The sequence below is a fragment of the Castanea sativa genome, chromosome 12, assembly GCF_040712315.1.
Source record: "Castanea sativa cultivar Marrone di Chiusa Pesio chromosome 12, ASM4071231v1".
NCBI classification, from domain to species: domain Eukaryota; kingdom Viridiplantae; phylum Streptophyta; class Magnoliopsida; order Fagales; family Fagaceae; genus Castanea; species Castanea sativa.
In genome coordinates this window covers 27,595,770-27,617,810 of record NC_134024.1, presented here as the reverse complement: position 1 = coordinate 27,617,810, position 22,041 = coordinate 27,595,770, and the positions used below count along the sequence as shown (strand labels likewise).

Genomic DNA, 22,041 nt, shown 5'->3' with positions numbered 1-22,041 from the left:
AAATAGACATTCTGAAAAAAAAAAAATTAATTAAAATTAATCCAAATAATTAATTAATCAACCAAAAGTATAGCTTTTAATAAGAAAATAAAAAATCACATGAACCTAAATAAAAAGCATTTGAAATTTAGAATTAAGATCAACCTACTATAACGCAAATACCAAAAACTCCAAGACTTAAAACTTCAAAATTTATAGAATCCTCAAATTCTACTTTAGAACCAAACCAAATTCAACAAATTTATATATAACATACCAAATAAAAATTTGTGGTTCCCTATGTTAGAAAACATAGGTTGCATATTTGATTTTTATCTAAAAAAATAGAGATGCTTTATTTACCATGTACAATAAAAAAAAATAATAGAAATTTCAACCCAAAAGCCAACCACGATCATCAACGTGAGTCTCTTTTTTTTCAACTTTAGTCTTTTTTTTTTTTTTTAGTTCCATCATAATTTTTGTTTTTATATAAATTATCAACGTTTCAGTTTGAGTTTGAGTTTGAATTTGAGTTTGAGTTGGACTTATTAGGTTTTGATTAAACAAAAATAATTTTATTTTAAAAAAATGATAATGATGAGTTTGAGTTTAAGTTGGACTTATTAGAGAAATAGAGTTCCATTCCTAGTTAAGTTTGAACTAAAAATAATAATTTTATTTAAATAAAATGATAATTTATTTAAATATTGTGTTGACGTAGAAAATTGTGAAAGCTTTAGAGTTCAGAGGCTTCCTTATAATGGGCCATCATAGAACCTAGATAATCATCTGCTCTTTTTCTCCAATTGAATTGTTAAGTTTTAGCTAACAAGCATTTTCCTATTGATTTTGTTAATTTTTACATAGATTTGTTTAAAAATTGAAATTCTTGTCCCCCTCTCTTTATATTGTCAATCAAAATTGAACTCTATCTAAGTTTTATCTTTTTTATATGCCAGTATATGCCAGTTACTTAGGTAATGATTGAGCTTTATATGCATCACGTGTCTCGATCACTAGCACATCACCCCTAAAATATAATAACCCAGCCAAACATAATCAAAGTTATTACAACAAAGAGCAAAGTTCCACCAAATAACCACATTTTAAATCTGTTTGGGATCCGCTTATTTTGCTGAAACTAAAAACATTTTGCTGAAAGTACTGTAGATAAATGTAAAAATTAACTGAAATAGTATAGTTGGACCTATGAATAGTACCAAAAGTGCAGTGAAACTCATAAATAGTAGCAAAAATAAGCTGAATAGTAAAATAAATTGGCAAAATGAATCATGCCAAATGGACGCTTTGTACGGTGTCCACAAAATAATCTACATAAAAATACTCACTCCACACCTCTTCAAAATAATAATAATAATAATAATAATAATAATAATAATAATAATAATAATAATAATAATCACTCCATACATGACCCGTCTATCATTTTTACAATTTTGTGTGCATACACCCAAAAGTCATTCTAAGTACTCCTTTCATTAGTATTAAGGCTCCTTTATATAGAAATATAATACATGTAAGTTGTTATAAGAATTTAATCACAATATAATGGAAAAATAAATTACAAAGATAATGAGGTTATTGAGATATAAATATATTGTAAGAACATTTTGAGTTGAAGGGGTGTTATATTTCATAATAACTTTTGTAATAATTAATAAATGTATGAATATAGAGATTTGTTAATTTTTATTGTAATCCACTAACAGTTGGTGTCAAGAAATCCAATTGCACCAAGTTAGTAATTAAAAGCTCTCGGAGGCACAAAATTAATTAGGAACAACTCTTTATACCGCATGATTCGGTGAGCTCTTTCCTTACTCTTGATCTTTTATTTTTATTTTAGGCGTAAATGCACTTTTAGTCCTTACATTTTGACCCAATTTCTATTTTGGTCCTTACATTTTATTTTTACCACTTTTAGTCCCTAAACCAATTAGCGCGTCTCATTTTAGTCCTTTCCGTCAGTCAACTGACGGAAAAGGGTGACGTGGTTGACAATGGAATAAAAAAATAATATAATTACATACAATAATTAATTAAATTAAAAACAAACATTAAAATAAATAAAAAAATTCATTAGTTTTTGGGAAGAACATGACTGTTCATGTTCTTCATGTTCTTCCCTAAACATGTTTGATTGCCCAGAAATTTAAAAGGTCACATTAGTATCTAAATTTTTTTAAAAATTAATTTATCAATTAAAAAAAAAACAACAGCAGAATTAAAATTCAAAAAATTCATAAATTTAGATCTGAGTTCATCTTCAACAATAACATAATGAACACAAACACAGATTTAAATATAACAACACACACCCAAACATAATAGATCTAAGTTTCTTTTTCTTCTATATTTTTCTTCTTCCCCAGATCTTTCTCTCAGTTTCTCTGCCTCCCTTTCTTTCTTTAGTCTTCTTTCTTTCTTCCTCTTTTCTTCTCTCATCTCCGACAAAATCTACTCCCACAAGTTCTTGTTCGACTTCGGCTTGAACCCGCGTCTTAGCTCTCATCTTGGACCCACATCTTGGCTCGCCTTGACTTCGACTTCAACTTCGACTTCATGGTCCTCATCCCCATCTAGGTCCTGGTCTGTGCATTTTGAGCCATCGTCTTTTAATCTATCTTCTCGATTTTGGAGCTCCTCTGATTCTCTCTTTCTCTTTCATTCAATTTCTCGCTGTGTCGCTCGCCGCCGGTAAGGCCTTCGATACCTATGAATTTCTCAAAGGTGAAGCTTTGAAAAAAAAAAAACAAAAAAAAGGATCTAAATCGCCGCCAACGCAAGAGCCATGGTGACGAAGGTTTGGGAAGTTAAGCCTGGCCAAAAGCTGAGACTATTTGAAGAACAAGAACCATGTTGTGGCTGTTGATTTTGTGGGTAAAAGTGTTGGTTTTGGAGGTGGATCTGGGTTTGGATCTGGTGGATCTGAGATGGGGTTAGTTGGTTTAGCCCAATTGAACCCAGTTGCTCGAAACCTATAAGGTTTTGAGTCAAGAACTCATCTAAAAACATGTGTGTCATCGAGGTGGAGCAACCATCTGAGCATGAAGAAGAGGGCTGGGTTTGGGTTGGGACTGAGGGAGAATTTGGTTTTGAATGGTTGATTGTTGTTGTTGTTGTTTTTTTTTTTTTTTTTTAATTTCTGGGATTGTGTTCTTTGAACTGGATTTGTGTTCTTGTTCAAGCAATCTGAGATCTCAATTAATGTGATTTTTTTGTTTTTCATTTTTTTCATTTAGTTAAAATTAATAAATTAATTTTTTTAATTTAAATGCTGACGTGGCAATTTTGAATGTTAAAAAATATTTTTTAATTACTATTTTACTGTGCCGTTAGCCACGTCATCATTTTCTGTTAGTTGACTGACGGAAAGGACTAAAATGAGACGCGCTAATTGGTTTAGGGAATAAAAATGGTAAAAATAAAATGTAGGGACCAAAATAGAAATCGGGTTAAAATGTAGGGACTAAAAGTGCATTTACACCTTTATTTTATTATTGTCTTTATTGTTAATTTCCATATTAATTTGTTTTGTTTGTGACAAGAACTCTACACCCATCACTACATTTTTTTTCTAAGACTCTAGCTAGCTCAGCTTGAAGTATGATGCAATTACATCAAGGGTATATCATGCCCTTGCTTATTGAGCTGTGATGTATTCTTGGTGTGATGCACAATACTATGATGTAACATTAAGATTTTTGGTAATTTTATTTTTTCTAACATTACCGTAATTTAAAATTACAAAATATATTATATAATCTTAGTCCAATCACCTTCCTAAATAATATAGGCGTAAATGCACTTTTAGTCCTTACATTTTGACTTTTTTTTATTTTAGCTCCTATATTTTAATTTTACCACTTTTAGTCCCTAATTCAATTAACGGGTTCCATTTAGTCCTTTCCGTCAGTCACCCGACGGAAATAGCTGAGCTGGCTGCCGGAAGAATTAAAATATTATAAAAAATGTCACATCATCATGACACATCAGCATATAAATTTAAAAAATTAATTTATTAATTTTAACTAAATAATAAAATTAAAAACAGAATTAAAAACTAAAATTTACATGAATTAAAATTGTTATTCATGTTCTTCATTGTTCTTCATATTCTTCCCTTCAAACCCAGCAACCAAGAACTTAAACCCATTAGAAGAACACAAACCCAGCAACCCAAGAACTTAAACCTAGATCACTAGGAAATCAAACATCAAATTCTAACACAATCAGCACCGAATTCTTAGCAAATCAAACACATAAACCCAGTTAACAAACCAACCCAAATTAAAGCCAGATCAAGAAACCAATCACAACAAACCAGATCAACACAATCAAACCCAAACCAACACAATCAAACCCAGATCCCAACCACGCTCAGCCCACGGACCCACCAGCACCCACCTCCACAGACCTACCACAATGCTCAACCACCGCCGATCTAGCTCAGCCCACGGACCCACCACCACCGCCGACCCCCTTCCTCTAGATCTGCTCTAAACCGATCTACAAGGACCCAACCACGCTCAGCCCACAGACCCACCAGCACCCACCTTCACGGACCCACCACAAACCCACCACCATCGCCGATCTAGCTCAGCCCACGAACCCCCCACCACCACTGCCGACCCCCTTCCTCTAGATCTGCTCCAAACTGATCTACAAGGACCCAACCACGCTCAGCCCACAAACCCACCAGCACCCACCTCCACGGACCCACCACAATGCCCAACCACTGCCGACCTAGCTCAGCCCACGGACCCACCACAATCCACCTCCACGGACCACCACAATGCTCAGCCACCGCCGATCTACACACACATGCATACATGCTCCCATTTTTGCTCACCTACTCATTCTCTCTCTCTCTCTCTCTCAACTCTTTTTTTGGTAGAGCTCTCTCTAAAATCATGATCTGATTTTAGAGAGAGCTCTCTCTAAATACACTTTTTTGAAATGTTTTGTTCTTTGAAAGGGAAAAAGTAATACACTTAAAGTCAAAATGATCTGATGATAAATTTTTGTTTGGGTTGGTTGAGACTCAGAATAGAGTTTGAGTTTTTGATGATTTTTAAATTTTTTTTTTAATTTTATGAATTTTAGTTTTTAATTTTATTATTTAGTTAAAATTAATAAATTAATTTTTTAAATTTATATGCTGATGTGTCATGGTGATGTGGCATTTTTTATAATATTTTAATTCTTCCGGCAGCCAGCTCAGCTATTTCCGTCGGGTGACTGATGGAAATGACTAAAATGAAACGCGTTAATTGAATTAGGGATTAAAAGTGGTAAAATTAAAATGTAAGGACTAAAATGGAAAAACGTCAAAATGTAGGGACTAAAAATGCATTTACGCCAATAATATAATATTATATTCTTATATTAAGATTACATTAATGTAAGATTACAATAATTTAATATTAAGGTGTAGTTTTCAAAAAAAAACGGTGTAATGTAACATCATGGCGAACCAAACGCTCCCAAATTAAGTGTAATTACAAGCCCAACAAGGTCAAGTTGGTGTGTGTGTGTATATATATATATATATATTTTTTTTTTTAATAGAATTTTTTTTTTTTTGAGAATCTTTGTTAATGGAGCTTGGAAGATCAATATATATGATATCTTTGTCGCTGCCTTTATATTGTACCTTTAATATTTTTAGGGGTATGTATGATACATTGATTCCCATATCTATATATATATATATATATATATATATATATATATATATATATATATATATTTATTGGCGAAATCATTGGAGGCAGAAAGAAAGTTACTCCCAAACAGTGAAAAATATTGTTAAGGACATGAACCTTACGCTCAGCTGGATGCAAGATTAGTTTTTTTTTTTTTTTTGTTGAGAAACCAGACTACAAGTCTGGGCTATCATTGAAAAGAAGAACAAGTGTTCAGTGAACATCAAACATCAATAAGGAAACTATGACCTCGGGAGGGAAATTAAACCAAACCCGGGCACTCCTATAGTCTCTTGCTTGTTTTGCTAATGCATCAGCCACACAGTTACAAGAACGACTAGTATGAGGAAAAATAACAAACTGAAACATCGAAGCTTGATTGCGGATGTCTTCAATGACGACACCGTAAGATGAAAGGCCAGCAGTATTGTGATTTAGAGCATTGATTACCATTGCTGAATCCCCTTCGAAAACCACTCTCTGAAGTCCAATTTCTGCAACAAATTCGACAGCTTTCCGGCATGCTAGAGCTTCCATATCAGCAGCTGAGTGAGTCAGCGGCATTGAGGACGAAACTGCACCAACAAATTCACCTCTCCAGTCACGGACAACAACTCCAATGCCTGCCAAATGATGATCCTTGAACGTTGCAGCGTCGAAATTGACTTTGTGATAGTTTATGTCAGGTTTATTCCAATGAGGCCTGATGGTAGCGGGAGGAGGGCCTGTGTCTATCTGCTGGACTGCCAGGAAGTCTTGCAGCAAATTTCCTGCAGTTGAAAGAATTTGATTCGTAGGTTGCACAGGTCTGCCAAGGCGAAGAGCGTTTCTCCGGTTCCACAACAGGTAAGCTGCAATAGAGAAAACCTCCTTTCTATAATCATCCTTTACCTACAAAAACAGAGAGAGTAAGTCGCTAAAGCTGTGGGGACGGGGGAGATTTGCTTCGTTGAAGCAATGAGCCGAACTCCAAGTTGTCTCCACTTTACTGCATGACCATAAGGCATGCAATGTGTCTTCGGGGTAGAGATGGCAGAGTTCACACTTATCGGAAGAGGTGATTTGTCGCCGGAACAGGTTACTCATCGTTGGCAGAGCATTATTACACACCCGCCAAATGAAATGCTTGAATTTGTTAGGGACCCGCAGACCCCAAACTGCCTTCCAGAATTGTTTCAACTCTGTCCGGTTTGAAGTTTCTGCATGACTGTCATCCCCATCAGCAGCCAGCAGCTTATACGCACTACTTGTACTGAAGGTACCTGAAGGAGTATAAGCCCACGCTATTTTGTCCGGAGGGCCTCGGCGACTCAGTGGAATTCCACTATGGCAGAAGCTTCTTGCGGCAGAAAAAGCTAATGAACACGATCTGCTCTCCACACTCCCAATTCACAATTTGATCAAGGTGTGGACCTTTGTATCAGCTGCAACAGTGGGCAGGGGAGATATGATGGTTAAGCAATTTCATGCTTTTAAAAATTTTGTGCAAGTAAAATAGAAACATGTATATTAATTAGGCATAAATCCTCTTTTAGTCCTTACATTTTGCACTTTTTCCATTTTAGTTCCTACATTTTGATTTTTCCACTTTTAGTCCCTAATTCAATTAACGCCTATCATTTTGGTCCTTTCTGTCACCCCACTAACAGCAGAATCTAACGTGGTTGATAGTACACTTAAAAAACAATATATTGAAGCCCAGAATTACATCGTGACATAGCCCATCCAAGCCACATGGTTTTTCCGCCATAAACACCGTACCAAACTCCACCACTACTCGCATCTTTTCTTCATCCTCTAAACATTCAATTTTATTTAAAGACATAAGATTTGACACATATCCGATACTCTTATCCAAAAGAATGCTGCAGTTCTTTGTAGAAACACAACCTCCTGAATTAGGGACTAAAAGTGGAAAAATCAAAATGTAGGGACCAAAATAAAAAAAAGTGCAAAACGTAGGGACTAAAAGTGTATTTACGTCTATTAATTAATTATATGTATATTCAAATTTTATAAAATTTCTTTTATAACAAAATTAATTGTTTTAAAATAATTATTAAAAATTCTTTTAGAAGAATCTTAAAGCTCTTTTTTGGAAAAAAAAAAAAAGAAGAATATTAAAGCTTAACCACTAATAGTATATACATGTGTCTACTATCTACCTTAATAATAAAACAAAAGAATTTCTTATCTTTACCATAAAAAATAAAAATAAAAGAATTAAAAACTACTAGCCTCATTACACGCATTTTGAGCATGTAATGAGGTTTTTTTGTTTTTTTGTTTAGTGTTATAATATTCTTTTTTTTAAAAAAAATTTTGGATTAATTTGTTTTGAAAACATAGATTAGTAGGAAGATGCCCTATTTTATAGGCATTTTAAGTGGAGTTGGAGATATATTTTTACTGGGTTGTCCTCAAGTATATTCTTTGTTAAACTTAAGGTTTACAAGTATTTCAGAACCACATAAAAGTCTAATCCAATGAGGGTAATCCTCTTATAGATAGATAGATATTATCTATAATATTATTTAAGAGATTTTTCCTATTTGGAAATGACATTTTTTTGTTTAAAAATACCTTTACACCCCTAATTTTAAGTAGAGACAAAACTAAAGGTCAATTTGATAAAAATATATCTTTAACTCCCCAACAACGCACTATAGAATAACTTCCAAGTTCCCACTCCACTAAACCACCAAAATTCAAATTTTCTAAAATCACTCCTATTAAACATGGTAACTTAATTTTTTTCCCCTTTAAATCGCTTTTGCAATACAAAAACTTACCTTAAATTTTTTTTTTTTTTTTTTTCTGATCTAAGTTTTTTTTTTTTTTTTTATCCAGAATCAAAAACCATGTTAACAAGATTTTAAGAATGACTTAGGGCCCATTTAGTAATGTTATTCTAATAATGTTGTTTGTATTTTTTGGAAATACGTTGAGTGAAAAAGTTTGTGAAAATACATGTAATGTTGTTTAAACACTAAAAACTGTTGTTTAAAATACACTACCAAACAACCCCTTAGAATTTTTTAAAAAAAAACCCTTATCCTTATTCCATCATTATTATATATTTTTTTAATGAAATTATCATATAGATAAAAGAATATCCATGTGTCTTCCACTCTTTTTCATTTATCTAAGAAAGACAAAACTAGAATCCTAAAATACATGCCTATAAAATTGGACTACTCTCCCACTAACGATGTCGCAGAAGTCTAAAAAAATTACACATAATGCTTTCTTGATGGAATAGAAACTAAACTATTAGCTTCTGGTAGTAAACCTTGAATCCAAGAAGGGTTTACCTGAATCCACAAGAAGATAAACTGGGATCCACTAGAGAAAGAATTTGACAAAAGTCTGTGTTTTATTGATAATAATCTAATTTGCCTTTGACGGTTACAAAACATATAAATACTGAGAAAAATGTCTGAAACCCTAATTCGCACGAATTACGTGATTAGGTGACAAAATACCGAAATTTACCAAAAATAGCAAAATTGAGTTAAATGCAGAATCATAAACTACTGACCTTAAGGGTCGTCCCAAAACAAGCGGGACCTTATTCTAACTTTTGAGCAATAAGTTATTAAAGAAACAAAGATTACTATAAACAGCAAAATTGCAGTTTTTGGGGCCTAAATAAAGGAATTCGCCATTTTCAGGGGGTATCTTGTGGCAAAGCAACGAATATTGCTCAAAAGACTATTTCACTTCAGCCTGCTAAATTTCATTCAATTCTAACTCCGAGGCCCATGATTTCTACTAGTGTCTTTTGTCTTGCGATGATTTCAAGCATGTGTGAGAGTACAGAAAGGCCATGACAATCTATGCTACATCACTAACCCACCCACGAATTCAACACAACATAGTTACTCCATATTTCAAAGCCAAGCCACCATTTACTACTATAAAAGATAAAACTTTCTGGTCATTTGAACACACTCAAGCCGGAAAAAGGAGCAAGCTTTAAATGTTGAACAAATCTAACTTGAAAAGTTCCTTTCTTGCCATCTATTTTGTTAACAAATTTTTTGAATTATGTGTATTTTTTTAATGGCCCCTTCATATATTTCTACCAACTTTATGAGCATCTAAAGCATATTTTATTTTTTCTAATCATTCATTTTACTTAATCTTGCAAATCTTTCATTACCATCAGTTTTGGTTGTTAGAGCATCCACATCAGTGGATGTAAACATTTGCAAAATACAAAAAGCAACCACTTTTACGCATTTTACCCCAAAAATCTTCCACATCAATCCTTCTAAAGTTGTGCATATTTACACATTTACTATAGTAACCATTTGCTACAGTAACTGTGCATATATGCACGGCTAAAATATTTCCTCTGCCTCTTCAGTTGTTTGTCAAGCAAATGCCAACTACTAAAATAAATTCCACAAAATTCCTTAACATAAAGGTCCATGTATTAGAAATAAAAGTCATCTAAACTCCATATTGTATCATCATGAATTCTGACAGCATAGGACCTGTCAAAACAAACATAAATAATATTAAAAATTTAATGTATTGGGTAGAATTTTTTCCCCAGAACTAACACAATCAAGGATAATCAAGGATAGTAATACCTGTCCATTAGTTTGAAAGCTCCATGGCATTACTTTTCTCCACTTCATTTTCTTCATTATCATCAAGAACATTTTGAATGATAGCATCTTTTGGTACACCTTTAAGTTCGCTTCATAACCAATTTTGCCCACACATCAATGCTTCTAAGGTATCATGATGAAGACAGCTACAGTGTGGACTCAACAATCTCCAGCTAGTGCTAAACGCCGACTCTGAGGCAACTATTATCATAGGAATAGCCAAAATATCCCTTGCAATGTGTTGCAAGGTAGGATACTTACTACCATTATGCTTCCACCAACCCAAAACATCAAATTGTTCAGTTCTAGATGCCACTTTCTCACTAGTATAAAGTTCAAACTCTAATATAATATCCCTACCCCTTTGGCCTATGTTAGTAGTCGCATTACTAACAAACAAATCATAGTCCCTTATTGTATCATCATGTTCATGTGCAGCACTTGATGTAGATGTAGAAGATGAGGCTTGAGAATAAATGACTCCTCTATCAATGTTTTCTATGTCATACTAAGCAAATAACTCAAAAAGAAGGTTCTTAACCTTGTCAATTTCTTTGTTAGCCTTACTACCATACATTTTATCAAAATAAAATGTCAATAGCATCAATTGATATCTTGAATCTAAAACAATAGCCAAACGCATGATGTCATGAATGTCACTCCAATATTTATCAAACTTAGCTAACATCTTTGCTGCCATTTTCTTAACCAACTCATCTTCACTTGAAAGCCACTGATTTAATTCCATCTTCAACCGGAAGACCGAAGGAAAATAACGATTAGTCGTAGAGTAGGCAGTACCAAAAAGCAACTTAGGAACTTTATGAAAGTAATCCAACTTCTCACAAACAATTTGTGCTACCTCCCAATCCCTATTAGTTGGAGCAAACTGATACTGAGGTTCACAACACAGTAAACGGGGAAAGACATCTTTATAAAACAAGGCAGTTGAAAGTATCAAATATGTAGAGTTCCAACGAGTTCTAAAATCAAGTACCAGTTCCTTATTACTTTCAATATGTGATTGGCGAGATATTTTTTCAAAAATTTCTATTCTTTTTGGCGATTGTGTCCAAACATATGCACTACTTTGAACCTTCTCAATACCATCACCAATTACATTCAAACCCTCTTGAACAACCAAATTCAGAATATGTGCTGCACAATGCACATGCAACAATTTTCCACCTAAAATAAGTGAACTAGCTTGAAGCTTACCTGAAATAAGTTTCATCATGCCATCATTGTTGCTAGCATTATCTACAGTTATGGCAGATAACTTCAAATCAATGTTCCAATCAGAAAGACGCTCCAAAAAGATTTTAGAAAAAGAATACTTATCATGTGGAGATGGCATACAAATAAACCTAAAAAAATAAACATAAATTTGGTTAACTAAAGAAAGCAAAAAGCTGCAACCTAAAATTTGATAGTACCACTATTAAAATCACCACAAAGATAAGTACCAATCCAATTAAAATCAGTTTCTTTAGATTTATGCAGGTTGAGCATGGGTAGACGTGGCAAAACGGGTATGTCGGGTCGGGTTCGAGTCGGGTCAATCGGGTCACGGGTCAAAACTGGTCATTTTTAAATGGGTTAATCAGGTTGCAGGTCAGGTCGGGTTGACCCATATTTTTCAAACGAGTTTTTTTTTTTTTTTCAATTACAAAAACAAATCAATGACAACCTATTTAGAGAGAATAAATAAAATCAATTAAGCAAATGAATTGCACTTAATGTCACTTGTTAATATCCTTCCAATTCTGATAGTTTTGAGCATAACAAAAATTATTTATAGTCATAAATTCATGATAGAAAAAGTCTTCAATGTTAATAGTTCACTGTCAAAATGCATATAGTTATAAGTTTACATCTTCAAAAAGAGAAAGATCTTAAAACAAACAAAACAAGTAAGCCAGCAAAGTAGCAAGTTATCGGTCTTCTTAAGTACACATGTTCCCGTTGCATTTAAAATAATAGTAAAGTTAGATTACTTAGAAAAATAAACTAAACAAAAAAAGATTTAAAAATAAACATAACATATTAAGTAAAAAAGAATGACTAAATATTTTATATAAATTACACCTCAATTTCAATTTACTCAACGTTGGTAGTAGATTCAGCACTGCAAATATTCATACTTGCAAATTGTTGCTCAAGTTGGCCAATTTCGTTAGCATCTTCATCTACAATACAATATTTTAATATAACTTAATGTACCATGAAAGCAAATCAATAAAGAATTAAAATTGTATAATTATGACTATAAAAAAAATTAAATTACCTTCAAATCCATATAGCCAATTTTTAGTACACAACGTAGCTTCCACATTCTCAGGTAAAAGACATGATCGATACGGAGTAATAATTTTTTTCCTAGTGCTAAAACTTGATTCAGAAGCAACAATGGTTATAGGAATGCTCATGAGATCCCGTGCCATTAAAGAGAGCTCTGGAAACCAATTGTATTGCTCTTTCCACCAAGAGAGAACTTCCAACTTTGGATTTTGCTTTTTGTTAAGTCTAGACTCTTCTAAATACAAGTATAACTGAGATTTTTTTTTGTTTTGGTACCACGACCACTTTCATAATGATCAAATTCCTAATCATTAAAAAAAAATTGCAATGAAAAATAATACCACACAACATTACAATTTTTATTATTAAAAAAACATAGCACAACATATACCAAACAAAATGCAATTCACTTACATCATCTTCCTTATCTTCATCATCATCAAGATCATCCACAGCACCGCTAGTATGACTAGAACTCCCAACACAAGATGAAACAGTGGTCATAGGCTTGGGGTATTCATATTCTGAAAAAAGCTTATATAATGTAGTCTCAACGCTGTCCACCTTCATTTTAGCAATGTGCTCAATTGGCTCTATTTTCTTGAAAATATAGTCCACATAATCCAACTTATACCTTAGATCAAGAACAATGGCACAAGCTAGCACCACACTATAACAATCCCAAAATTTGTCAAATTTAACTTTCATCTGTTCTGCCATATTACTGATAAATGAATCTTGGCTCTCCATTTCTTCAAGTAAGAGCAATTCAATTTGAGACACTCTTTGAAAATATAGATTTGTTGTAGAGTAATCAGTTCCAGAAAATAGAGTTGTAATGTCATAGAAAGGTTTCAAAAACCCAATTATCCTTTCAACTCTATTCCATTCATCCCTTGATGGACAATGCTTGAAATTAGCATCTTCCTCTACTAAACGGTTCAACACAGAACGATATCTCATAGCACTGTCAATCATGTCATATGTTGCATTCCATCTTGTACACACATCTAAACGTAAACCCTTTGTTCTCTTCATACCAACTAGTTTTGCACATTCATCAAATCTGCACATTCTACTCTCTGATCCTTTAAGATATTTCATAGTTTCTTGGATCTTAATCACCGAGTCATCTATTACTTTCAATCCTTCTTGAACAATAATATTTAATATATGAACACCACAACGCACATGGAAAAAGATACCATCACATAACAATAAACCCCCCTCATTAAACTTTTTCTTTATAAAATCTTAGCAATTATCATTATTAGATGCATTATCTAAAGTAATGGAAAATATTTTCTTCTCAATACCCCATTCTTCCAAGAAACTTAAAATTTTCTTGTATAAAAGAGTTCCTGTGTGTGGAGGTGGCATATGACAGAAATTCAAGATAATGTTTTTCAATTCACAATTCTCATCCACATAATGTGTTGTAAGACAAATATATCCCTCACTTGTAACAAAGGTCCATAAATTTAAAGTCAAACATATTCTACCAGGAATTGATTTCAACTTAATTTTAACATCATCCTTCTCTTTCTTGTAAAGTTTTAGAACATCAGCTTTTGAAGTATTCCTAGAAATATGTTTAAAAACATTTGAATTTAGATAGCTAAAATTTTTCTAATGCCCTTATACTCAACAAAGCTAAATGGTAAATTATGTTTAATAAGACATTCATCCAAATGACACAGAGGCAAAGCAGTATACTATATTTGATGACACATTCATCGAAATGACACATTCATTCAACAATCAAACACACAAACAATTAAATAAAATGTTAGCAGAGGCAGAGCAATATACTATATTATTATTGCTAAATCATAAATTCATAATATTAAAAAATCAATCCAAAAACTAAAAACATTTATGGATTTAAGAGAATGATGAAAATGATTTAACTTACCTTCACCATAGTTTATGATTTGTGATTGTGGTCTTCTTAAATGGGTCAACAGCTGTGTGGGCCGTGTGGCCTATAAGTGGTGAGAGACAGAGAACTGAGAGAAGTGAGAAAGCAGAGCAGTGGAGAAGCACAAAGGGGCAAGCTTTGACCGCTTTGTGTGAAACTAAAAAAATGTGGAATACCGAATGTGTGAAGAAGGGTAGGCCAGAGGCGCAAGAGAAGCTAAGAACTGAAAGACAGAAAGAGTAGAGCTGAAGTACTGAACTGAGGAAGAGGAACTTTCAGGTTTGTAAATTTGTATTGTGCATTTTGTCATTTAGTGTCTTTGGCTTTGTAAAATCCGAAATGGACTACAACTAAGCGCTAGCAAGCATTGACCATTGAATGAGATTTTTTTTTTTTTTTGAATGGTTGTGAGACAGCTAGAGCCTTGTCATTATGTAACGTGTTGGACAGACCTGTTGGTGTAAGGTGTTGTGAGTTGTCAATTGTCATGTCATGACAATTGTTTCAATTTTTTATTAGTTTATAATTTTATATGATCATATCTGAATCATTTGATTACTAGTTTTGGTACTTAGGTGCTTTACGCACCTAGTATCAAGACATAATTTAAATATTTTTTTAGCGAATTTTTTTAACGGGTTGGGTCATGGGTTATCTGGGTCGGGTCGAGTTGACCCGCAAAAAATCGGGTTGGGTCGGGTCACGGGTCAATCCGTTTTTGCTTCAAGTAAAAAAAAAAAAATCGGATTCGGGTCGGGTCAGAAAATTCTGACCCGTATTGCCATATCTAGGCATGGGGGTCCAGTGACCATCACACACATAGTATAATACTTGGGTTCACACTTAAAAGCCCACTACTTGGATTACCATTGAAGACAACCAACAAACTTAAAAAATACCTCATAACTCGGCTTTCCAAAGTTCAAGAGTCACTTATGTAGTGCGTTGTGATTACCATGAATGACCTCTTACTGTTGTTTGCAGTGCACAAGTCCGTTGTCATTGCAACTTTACTTGCATTCTTGTCAATTTCTACCATAGTCTTCTGCTTCTTTTCATTATAAATTTTTTTGATATCTCGCTTCAATGTGTTTCTTCCTACTATCTTAAAATTTGGCCGAAGACCACCAACAAAATCCCGAAACCCAACATGATCAACAATTGCAAGAGGGTACTCATGCAAAATGACCATTCGAGCAAGGTCCCTCCTTGAAGCCTTTTGATCCTCTTCATTAAAAACACTAGGGCTTGAGATCCCTTTACTTCTTGTCCTATTATGTTGTTTGACAAGAACTTGCTTCCTAATATCTGTTGCTTCCCTCAGAGGACTTGCTTCCCTCGAAGCACTTAAACAACTTTTTGCTATGTGCAGTTTTAAATGAGTTGTTCCTGATGTACTTGCTCTAGCCATAAGTCTTCCACAGTAGTTGCATTGGGCCTTAACTTTCCCATCAATATTCTTTTTCTTAAAATGAGTCCATACTTCTAAAGTTGTTCTTCTTTTAGCGCCTTGTTGTTGTGGATTCTCAACCAGAACGCACTCAACTTCCTCTCCAAACAACGATTATGATTTTGATGTTGTGCTAGTTGGAGGCCTTGGGGCTGGGGTTGAGGTAGAGGATGTGGTAGACATGTAGGCAACTACAAAGAGAGAGAGAAAGAGAGAAAGCAAGACAAATAAGATGAGGTCAATAAGATTGAGTACAAAAAATTGTTTCATTAAATTGTTAAATCATATCCAGCTCCAAAATAAAATATTCTCCGTTTAGTGAAGACAAATCAACATTATATTCACAGTATGGATTGAAACCTTCTACATATAAATATTCAATTAAGCAATATATCTAGTTTTGTGTTAAAGAAAAATGCATGGGGCAAACAATTCACATCAATATTGTGGAACAATCCTAAATAATGCATGCAATTCAAGGAAACTCGGAAAAGTGTTGTTCCGAATGAGATTAAGCAAATTAAGTTAGTGCTACCTTGTGAAATGCCTAGTACAGATTTTACAAAAATTTGTCAATATCAGAAACCTATTCACAATTGTCAAATAAATTTGTCAACACTCAACATCATAATTGTATTGCATTTTAAATGTGTATAGAGTACAAACTATTAGTTTTTAAAGAAAGGCTCAACCATTAACAAGAAATTGAGAATGCTTGAAGAATTACCAAGTCTTACATGCTTTGTTTGTGAAAAAACTTAGACAGATTCACTCCTCTCTATAAATAGACATATCCCCATATAGAACCAAACACCTTAATGCAATCAAAAACCAAATCTAACTCATACCCAGTTGATAAAATTCAATCAAAAACCAAATTCGACACATGCCCAGCTGAATTCAAATTCTAAAACCAAAATCTAACACACACCTAGATGATAAATTCAATAAGACAACACAAGTAAACAACAAGCAAAGAACAAAAAACCAAACTAGCAAAAGAGGTAAAAAGAATGCCATTTACCTGAGAAAAGAGAGTGGTAGAAAGACCCAGTTGATTTGCAGAGAACGAGGAACAAGAATTAAGCGCAAAATCGATGCCAAAACACATAAATGTCTCTCACCTTCCCACAACATGAAGCGGTGAGGAGAGACGATAAGGAGAGGCGGAGAGGCAGAGAGAGTGTGAGTGATGGTGAGAGAGGTTTAGGGTTTTTTTTTTATAATATGGGTCAGGTTTGGATAATATCCATACCCTACCCGAACAATTCGAGTAATACCCATACCCTACCCGGTTAAGCTCTACCTATGAAGAACCGAGTATTACCCAGAATATTTGGATCGGGTAGGGTTGGATATCCATTACCCAATGGGTATGGCCATCCCTACGCTGACCCACTCCATAGACCCATCTCGTCCACGCAGCCTAAGTCCCAAGCCCCAAGCCCAAGTCCGAAGCACCCATGCCATCAACCCACGCTGTAGACCCATTTTGCTTATGCCGCTGATCCACGCCTTTAACCCACGCCGCCCAAGTCCCAAGCCGACCCAAGCCCCAAGTCCGAAGCTGACCCATGCCAACCCGACTTGCCTTCTCTGATGCTCTGACCCATCTCGGCCTCTCCAATCCAGGTCAGCCTCCCTTCTCTTCTGTCTGACCCACCAAGTCCGAAGCTTGGTTGTTGATCAGGTGAGTTGTCTCTATCTTGTTCATCATGTAATGCTTGAAATTTTTGATTTGGGTAATTGGAATGATAAAAATTTGTTATATCAGTTGGGAATTTTCTATTTGCAAGGAATTTATATTTGTTGAATCTAATGATAAATCTGTAGAAAATTGGAATGTATAGGAATTTTTTGTCTGCAGGAATTTATGTTTTTGTTTTTAAATGTTAGTTTGGGAATTTTCTGTGTGCAGGGAAGGCTACATTTTTTTTTCTTTTCTGTTTTTGCTTCTTGCTGATTATCTGTTTGTTGTTTCTAATTTATTACAATAAATGTCATGTTGGAAATTGTTTTGGGAATTTTTTGGTTACAGGGAAGTTTATGTTTGTTGATTCTAATGTATTGATGTAAATGTTAGTTTGAGAATTTTCTGTGTGCAGGAAAGTTTACTTTTTTTTTTCTTTTCTAATTTATACAATATTGGTCTTTACTTTCAGTTTGCTTGGAAGTATATATTACTGTTTCTAATTTTATGAAGTCACAATGAGACCTACCATATTACACAGGTACCATGAACGAGGATATAGATATTGACTCAACTTTTGGGAACATCTCAAAATAATCCTATGCCAGTTCTGATTTTCCACCTCAAGGTGTACGTGCATCTTCTACGAAAGGTAAACGGGGCATTAACTTTAGTGTAGAGCAAGATCAAGTCCTAGTGTCAGCATGACTCAATACTAGTGTTGATGTCATACACAATAATGAACAAACACATAATACATTTCGTCAAAAAATTTGGGAATACTGCACACAGTACAATACATCTGGTACCACACGTACTGTAATCTCCTTGATAAGTCATTGGGCAACGATTAACAAGGAAACAAATAAGTTTTGTCAGTACATGGCTAAAGTTAACACACGTCATCGAAGTGGTATAATCGAATAAGATAAGGTATAAATTATATTGCCATAGTGTTAACATACCTATTCACCAACAGTTTAAAGATTCTAATCATGTTATATTTCTTTTAATTTTTTTAGATTACCAATGCGATGGCTTTGTATAAAGAGACCTTCAAGAAACCTTTTCATCTTGAACATTGTTGGCTCATGTTGAAGGACCAACCAAAGTGGGCCGATCCTAATGAAAGATCGAGAGCATCCATGCCTCCAACTCTGGAGTCAACATTTATTGGCGAAGGGGGTTGTGGGTCCAGATTTGGTGACACTTCCAATTTTGAGAGGCCAATTGGTAGGAAGGCTAAAAAGGTCAACCAAAAGAACAAAGCCATCGGAAAAGATGTAGGGGAATATTTGACCAAGAAAATGAAATTTATTGAGGAATCACAAGAACAAGAAAAAGAAAGTCTTTGTATCAAAGTAGAAAAGTTGCGCTTGTGAGAGTTGAGAGATAAGGAGAGAACTTAGTTGGAAGAGGAAAAAAAATTTATTGAGAGGGAAAAACTTAGGATTGAGAAGGAAAGAGGTGAAGAAAAACTTAAGATTAAGAAGGAAAAAGTCATGATTGAGAGTAAAAAAATTTGAGATGTAGCAAATGTTAGAGGAGGAGAGAATCATGATGAAAGATACAAGTGCCTTGACTAGAGCACAAAAAGTTTTTTATAAACAACTCTAAGAGAAAATCATGGCAAGACGAAGTTCACGTAATTAATGGGTTTGATTGCATTTTGGATGTAGTTTAGGCCTTTATGTATTTTGTAATGTTAGGAAAAGGTTGGCACATTTAGATGATGCTTTGGTATAACCTTTTTCTTTTTCTTTTTTCTTTTTTATATGTAGCTCATGATAGGCCTTCATGTATTTTGGTAATATCTTATGATAGGCCTTCATGTATTTTGGTAGTGGCTTATGATATAGGCCTTTATGTATTTTGGTAGTAACTTATGAGAGGCTTTCATGTATTTAGTAGTGGCTTATGTCACTTGACTTTAATCTTAAACTAGATGTATGTATAAATCTTTAAATTTATTGTTCATCTTGTTTGTGTTGTGACATGCGTGTGTGCTTATGGGCGTAATGATTGCTTATGGCACTAAAAGCATGGATTGGTTATGTTTCTTGCATCTATAGTAATAACTGCTTTCCAATTGTCTCGAAGATTGCATCTATGGATCGCTCTTTGTTTCACAAGTTGCTTCTTGATGACTCAGATGAGGATAAGATAATCAAAGAAGTTGTCATGGAAACATCGCAACATAAACGTCGTCACTATATCCGACGTAATCATTTGGCAGGCCATGAGAGGTTTTTTCTTGACTATTTTGCTCTCACAACAATATATATGTCTGCTTTATTTCGTAGGAGATTTCGGATGAAGCATTCTTTTTTTCTCCGTATTCAATCTAAGGTAAAAGCTCATGACTCTTACTTTTTCCAAAAAAGAAATAGTGCCAACAAACTTGGTTTATCTTTATTACAAAAGATAACTACTGCACTTAGAATGCTTGTGTATAGAGTATCGAGTGATTTGATAGATGAATATGTGCGGATTGGAAAAACTACTGCATTACAAATTTTGAAAAAATTTGTTACTACGGTAATTGATGTTTTCTCTAAGGAATACTTGAGAAAGCCAAACAATGAAGACATTGCTAGACTGTTAACTCATGGCGAACGCCGAGGTTTTCTAGATATGTTAGGTTCAATTGATTGCATGCATTGGAAGTGAAAAAATTGTCCAGTTGCATAGAAAGGTCAATATTGTGGTCATATTCGTGAGCCAACTATTATTTTTGAGGCAATAGTATCATATGATATTTGGATATGGCATGCATTTTTTGGGTTACCAAGGTCAAATAATGACATTAATGTGTTAGAGCAGTCTCATATATTTTCTGATTTTGCTAATGGACGTGCTCCTGCTGTACATTACTCAATCAATAGTCATGACTACACAATAGGATATTACCTTACTGATGGCATATATCCAAAGTGGACAACATTTGTGGAAAACAATCCCAGCTCCACAAGGACAAAAGCGAAAATTATTTGCAGCAGCTTAAGAGACATATAGGAAAGATGTTGAACGTGCATTTAGAGTGCTTCAAGCACATTTCGCAATTGTTCGTGGACCTACATGATTTTTCCATCTTGAAACACTCCAAAAGATCATGAAAGCATGCACAAAATTCTCCATAACATGATTGTTAAAAATGAGCGAGCTGATAATGAAGTAGTAGATTTGGATTATGAAGAAATTGATGGAGTGGATAATCCTCCTATACAAGTGTCATGTGAACAAAGTGATGGATTTATGGCATACATTCAAAGTTATGGACGCATTAGAGACCAAGAAATTCACTCTCAACTCCAATTGGACCTCGTTGAACATTTATGGCAATTGCAAAGCGAGTCATAGGAACTTCTTTTTTTATATGTTGAGAAGCACGAGTCATAGGAACTTATGTGAGTGTGTGAATTTTATTGTAACTAGTATGTAACTCATGCTACCGCACGGGAATGGATATAATTTAATAAAACAATGGAAATAAATATATTGCATTTTATTATTTAAGTGATGCTATTGGTTTTGTTATTTATTTATTAATCATGAGTTTAGTCATGTTTAAAAGACTTAGTTTATTCATGTTTAATAAAACTTAGTATTATGTAATTTTTTAACAAATATTTTTATCATACAAAATTCTAATGAAAGAATGCTACATAGACATATATAGTCAAGGTTGATTCATACGCGGTACATATAACTATGATTAAATTGCTTTATCACCAACCATTTTTAACAAAATATTTTAATCAATTAAATGTGAATCTCATAACATGCATCTCATAACAATATATAACAATAGAATAACGTGAATCTCATAAAAAAAATTATCAATTATAAATCACTAAAATTATGAGCATAAAACATAAAGACAAACAAATAAGATAAGTACTAATTTTTTAAAAGAAAACTTACAGTGAGTTGAGAAAACTACACAAATAATCTTTGATATTTGAAGAATAATGGAATTACAACTTCCTTTCGAAATTGGGCAGAGACTCGTGTTGATAACGTGTTATGAAAAAGAAAAGAAACATGCAATATCAATGATAGGAAAACAAAACAATTTTATAATTAAACAATAAAAATTATTGAAAAAAAAGGAAAAAAAGTATAGGCAGATAAAAGACAATAAACATACAACATCAATCATAGGAAAACCACAAAATTATATAATTAAACAATAAAAAATTTACACAAAAAGAAACGACAGTATCGGCAGATGAAAAAAGCAGTAATCAAACCTTAGAAATGGTTGAAATTCGTTTTGCAGAGCATAAACTAGGACCATGAAAATTGTAAAGACAATTATAATCGGAATATCTGGAGAACCTCTT

The 22,041-nt window shown here is 33.7% G+C and overlaps 1 protein-coding gene across 1 annotated transcript; it reads right to left on the bottom strand.

Annotated features, from left to right (window-relative positions):
* Positions 1 to 5,924: 5,924 nt before the first annotated feature.
* Positions 5,925 to 10,320, bottom strand: LOC142620462 (uncharacterized). Its single transcript, XM_075793827.1, has 3 exons — positions 10,313 to 10,320; positions 10,204 to 10,213; positions 5,925 to 6,602 (listed from the first exon to the last, which is right to left on the bottom strand). Exons 1-3 carry the CDS (start codon positions 10,318 to 10,320, stop codon positions 5,925 to 5,927), a joined length of 696 nt encoding a protein of 231 aa, XP_075649942.1.
* Positions 10,321 to 22,041: the final 11,721 nt, after the last annotated feature.